The 5,204-nt window shown below is 50.5% G+C and overlaps 1 protein-coding gene across 10 annotated transcripts in view; it reads left to right on the plus strand.

Moving 5' to 3' along the window:
* Positions 1–5,204, plus strand: part of SCLY (selenocysteine lyase) — a 32,176-nt gene that overhangs the window by 10,947 nt on the left and 16,025 nt on the right. For all 10 annotated transcript variants that reach the window (XM_028483065.1, XM_028483025.1, XM_028483028.1 and 7 more), the window contains one exon: positions 4,450–4,630. In XM_028483065.1, coding sequence (XP_028338866.1) covers positions 4,450–4,630 — 181 coding nt within the window. The remainder of the gene's footprint in view (positions 1–4,449; positions 4,631–5,204) is intronic.

Consider the following 5,204-nt stretch of genomic DNA (forward strand, 5'->3'; position numbering starts at 1 on the left):
AAAAAAGAATGAAATAATGCCATTTGCAGCAACTTGGATGGACCTAGAGATTATCATACTGAGTGAAGTAAGTCAGACAGAGAAAGACAAATATAATGTGATATCACTTATATGTGGAACCTTAAAAAATGATATAAATGAACTTATTTACAAAACAAATAGACTCACAGACATAGAAAACAAACTTAGGGTTATCAAAGGGGAAATGGGGGAGAGATAAATTAGGAGTTTGGGATTAACACATACACACTACTTTATATAAAATAGACAGCCAACAAGGACCTACTGTACAGCACAGGGAACTATATTCAGTATCTGGTAATAATCTGTAATGGAAGAGAATCTGAAAAAGAACATATATATAATGGAATCACGTTGCTGTACACCTGAAACTAACACAACATTGTAAATCAACTATACTTCAATTAAAAAAAAAAAAGAGTTTGAGGTTTGACCCGATTTCAAAGGTACTTCTTTTTAAATTGGTAGAAGATACTCAGTGACAGTGTGATGATGTCAAGGTCTCTACTCAGTTAGTAACTCTCACCATCTCATTTCCTTATTGGAGAAGAAGGTCATCCACAGGTGATGTGACCGTCCACATAAAAAACCAAGAGGATCTGCAGCTAGATTATTAGAGTTTAGTAAGTAAATTCAGCAAAGTTATTAGATAAAAAAATCAATTGTATTTTTTTGTACCAGCAACAAACAGGTATTCACCAGAGCACAAAAAAATATCAAATACTTAGGAAATAAATCTATTAAAAAAGCTTTTGTAAGACACCCGCACACACACGTTGGGAAAGGAACAGAAACATTACCGAGAGCCTTCAAAGAAGTTCTGAATAAATGCAGCATATACCATGTTCACAGATGGGAAGACTCAGTATGATAAGTATGTCAGCTCTCTCCAGATTGATCTGTAGATTCAAAGCAACTTCAGTCAAAAGCGCGTCCGCCTGCCGATGTAGGGGACACGCGGGTTCGTGCCCTGGTCCGGGAAGATCCCACATGCCGCGGAGCGGCTGGGCCCGTGAGCCGTGGCCGCTGAGCCTGCGCATCCGGAGCCTGTGCTCCGCAACGGGAGAGGCCGCAGCAGAGGGAGGCCCGCGTACCACAAAAAAAAAAAAAAAAAAAAAAAAAAAAAAAAAAAGCTTTTGTAAGACACCCGCACACACACGTTGGGAAAGGAATAGAAACATTACCGAGAGCCTTCAAAGAAGTTCTGAATAAATGCAGCATATACCATGTTCACAGATGGGAAGACTCAGTATGATAAATATGTCAGCTCTCTCCAGATTGATCTGTAGATTCAAAGCAACTTCAGTCAAAATTCTGACTCTTTTCTGATGGAATCTCGCAAACTAATTTATATGGAAATACACAATGCCAAGAACAGCCAAATCTTCAAGATTAAGAACACAGTGAATTGTTCTACTAATTAAGGCAGAGGGTCTTAGGGCAAGGAGAGACGCGAGGCCCGAAACAGGGCCATACCTGGATGCGTCCTTGTCACGTGACAAGGCCTGGCCTTTGTGATGTTGAAGAGATGGTTTTCTTAGATAAAGTACAGAAAACTTTAATCATAGAAGAAAAGGTCGATAAATTCTACCACCACCGCCAAACAGTTTGTAGTTCATCAGAGGACCTTGAAGGAAATCAGAAGACTGGCCTGACAGTGGGCGAGATGGTAGAAAAATGGGCGAGAAAAGTGAACATGCACTTCGCGGAGAAACCCGTGTGGTTTCTACGTGGGAGAAGGTACTCAGCCTCATAAGTGATCAGAATACAAAGGTGAACAGCAGCGTGGGTTGCCTGTGCCCACCCATCAGGATGGTCACAAGGAGTCCAACGACCGGAAGTATTGACAAAGGACGCACAGCGGCGAGCACGCACGCTGCTGGCAGGAGCGTAGACTGGAAACCGTTCTGGAAGGTGGGTTGGCATCGCCTCGTGAAGTCGAGGCCACGCCACCCTATGAGCCAGCAGCTCCTCTCAGGTACGCACCATAGAAGGACGGGGCACGTGGGCAGCAGGGGCAGGCAGGACTGTCCGTGGGAGCGTTCACGACAGCCAGAGCCTGGGGACAGCCCAGATGGCCCTCCAGAGAGCACGGACCGACAGTGACACCTCTGACGATGCAGCCCCGGGTGGAAGGGTGCCACGCAGCCCCGGGTGGAAGGGTGCCACGCAGCCCCGGGTGGAAGGGTGCCACGCAGCCCCGGGTGGAAGGGTGCCACGCAGCCCCGGGTGGAAGGGTGCCACGCAGCCCCGGGTGGAAGGGTGCCACGCAGCCCCGGGTGGAAGGGTGCCACGCAGCCCCGGGTGGAAGGGTGCCACGCAGCCCCGGGTGGAAGGGTGCCACGCAGCCCCGGGTGGAAGGGTGCCACGCAGCCCCGGGTGGAAGGGTGCCACGCAGCCCCGGGTGGAAGGGTGCCACGCAGCCCCGGGTGGAAGGGTGCCACGCAGCCCCGGGTGGAAGGGTGCCACGCAGCCCCGGGTGGAAGGGTGCCACGCAGTCCCGCGCAGCAGCGCGGAGGGGTCGTGAGTGGGGAGCGGAGGGCGTCAGCCAGAGGCTGGGCCGGGCCGGGCCGAGCAGAGGGGAGGGGGGCTGCCGCCGGGCCCCTGGGCACCGACCACCCCCAGGACCAGACTGCTGGTGCCCCGCACGGGGCCGCCCCAGCTGCCCTGTGGGCCGTCCTGGGCTTGTCTGGGGCCAGGTGCTGAGGAGCCTGGTGGCCTGCGGGCACGAGGTACGTTTTTCGTTGTGGCTGACCGGCTCCGACAGAGGCTGCTGTGCTCCCGGTGCTACCTGGGCGCTCGGCGTGGAGTCCTGTGCCCTTTGGTGCCCGCAGGTGGAGGCGGCACACGGGAGGGGCCCAGGCACCTTTGTCGCGTTCACGGTGGGTTGGCTCAGCTTTGGCCTGAGGTGGGCAGCCCCCGAAGGCCTTCCTTTCTGGACCAGGAGTCGCTGTGCTTTCTGCGAGGGGGTGACCTGGGACTTTAAAGAGCCATCCACCTTCAGAGAAACACATCGAGCCTTCCATCCTGACCGTCTCCTCCCCATCATCTGGTTTGATGTGTCTCAGACCTTGGTGAGCCCTGCCGTCGGCCACCTCGTCCAACATCAGGACCACCTGTTAGACTCTCAGTGCCTTTCAAGTCCTCTGAGCGCCGGGTGACAGCGTGTGGGTTCCTCAGCACAGGACAAGCAGCAGCCACCGCCTTCCCGCTGGGCGGTGCCTTCAGATACGTGAATAGGTTGGCTCTTCAGTTGAGAAAAAAATTAATTCAGTCCAATTCCATTCATTTGAAGGTCAAAAGAGGCAAAAGAAGCAAAATCACTGAGGGATCCTTACCTAGGAAGGAAAAGCATAAAGAAAAGCAAGGAAATGATTACCATGCAAATCAGGGTGGAGGTTAGCTGGCATGGGGGTGGGGCAGGGATTGAGGGCGGGTGGGAGGTGTTCCCTGGTGTGGGTCAGTCACGGTTACTCAGGCCTTCACTGTCATACTTTCTCATGAAATTTACATTTCTGTTTTATACACTTTTCTGTGTATATGTTGTATTTAGCAATAAGAGAAAAGGTCCTTAAAAAAAAATCTCCCGCCCATCCCCTCAGTTACCCACTTCCTCTCCCTACGGGAGACCGGTATTGTTAGTTTCTGTCGAGTCGTGCAGAGATAGCCTTTGCCTTAAAAACAGATTAAGTGTGTAGATTTATATATTCTTTTCTCCTTCCCTTTGTACCTCTTCAAGGATTTGGGGGATGTGTAAGCAAAAGTGTATGTATCTCGCCCTTTTTATACAAATTGTATGATGCTGCGTATAACGCTAGCTACCTTTTTTCGTTTAACAAGTGCCTTTGAGGTCTCCGGCATCAGCCCTTAGGGCATATTCCCTCTGTGCTTTTACACCTGCTTGGTGTCCACTGAACAAGTCCCCTTATTGATAGACGTTGAAGGGTTTCCTAAGGTTTTGCTGTTACGTCATTGTACGCTTAACCAGTAACCTTTTACATCCATCATTTTGCTTCTGTGCAAGTGTAGCTGTAGGATCAAGTCCAAGAACTAGACTTCGTGGGTCAGAGGGCCTGTTTGATAGATATGCCAGATGGCCCTTAACAGACACTGGGCCAGTTCACATTCCCACCAGCGATGGGCGCCTGGGCAAAGTATTCTTTTCTGACAGATTTAGAAAATTTTTTAAATGCCTAACGTTGCTTAACGAAAAGCCTGCGTAATCCACCGGAAACGAATTCTGACATTTTTGAAAGGTGACAACCCCCAGATCTTTGTAGTTAGGCCTTTCTTTGAGACCGTTTTTTTGTTTGGTGGTTTTCTTTTTAAATTTTAGCTACAAAGGAAACTACAGATGAGAGAGATTGTTACTCTGAGTCTCCCCTTAGGATACTTTTCATAAATGATTTTTCTGCTCTGTCTCTGCAGTCAAATAATTTAGTAATCCATTCTGTGGTGAAACATTTCCACAAAATCCATGCCGCAGTGGGGGACACGGCCGAGCATCCCAGCCCAGTGGAGGGGGCCCTGCCTCACATCATCACCTGCACCGTGGAACACGACTCCATCCGCCTGCCCCTGGAGCACCTGGTGGAAGAGCAAGTGGCCGGTGAGTGGGCAGCTGGCTGAGCTCCGGCAACCCGGGCGCCCCGGTGAATCGTTTACCCTCTGGCGCTTGGGCTGCCTGGCTGTGCCCAGGGGCTGCCTGGCTGTGCCCAGGGGCCAAGGTTACAAGGCCTGTCCTTCCAGATTTTCCCTGCGGGAGAAATCAATCACCAGTGCGTGGAACTGGTCGTTTTTCACCGCACGATACGTCAGACTCTTGTATATGATAAATACGTGCATATTTAATAGCATGCCTATAAATGCTACCCCGTGGTTTTCATGCCCCGGTGAATCGTTTACCCTCTGGCGCTTGGGCTGCCTGGCTGTGCCCAGGGGCTGCCTGGCTGTGCCCAGGGGCCAAGGTTACAAGGCCTGTCCTTCCAGGTTTTCCCTGCGGGAGAAATCAATCACCAGTGCGTGGAACTGGTCGTTTTTCACCGCACGATACGTCAGACTCTTGTATATGATAAATACGTGCATATTTAATAGCATGCCTATAAATGCTAACCCGTGGTTTTCATTGTTTGATTTTTTTTTTTTTTTTTTTTGCGGTACACTGGCCTCTCACTGTTGTGGCC

The sequence above is a fragment of the Physeter macrocephalus genome, chromosome 2, assembly GCF_002837175.3.
Source record: "Physeter macrocephalus isolate SW-GA chromosome 2, ASM283717v5, whole genome shotgun sequence".
NCBI classification, from domain to species: domain Eukaryota; kingdom Metazoa; phylum Chordata; class Mammalia; order Artiodactyla; family Physeteridae; genus Physeter; species Physeter macrocephalus.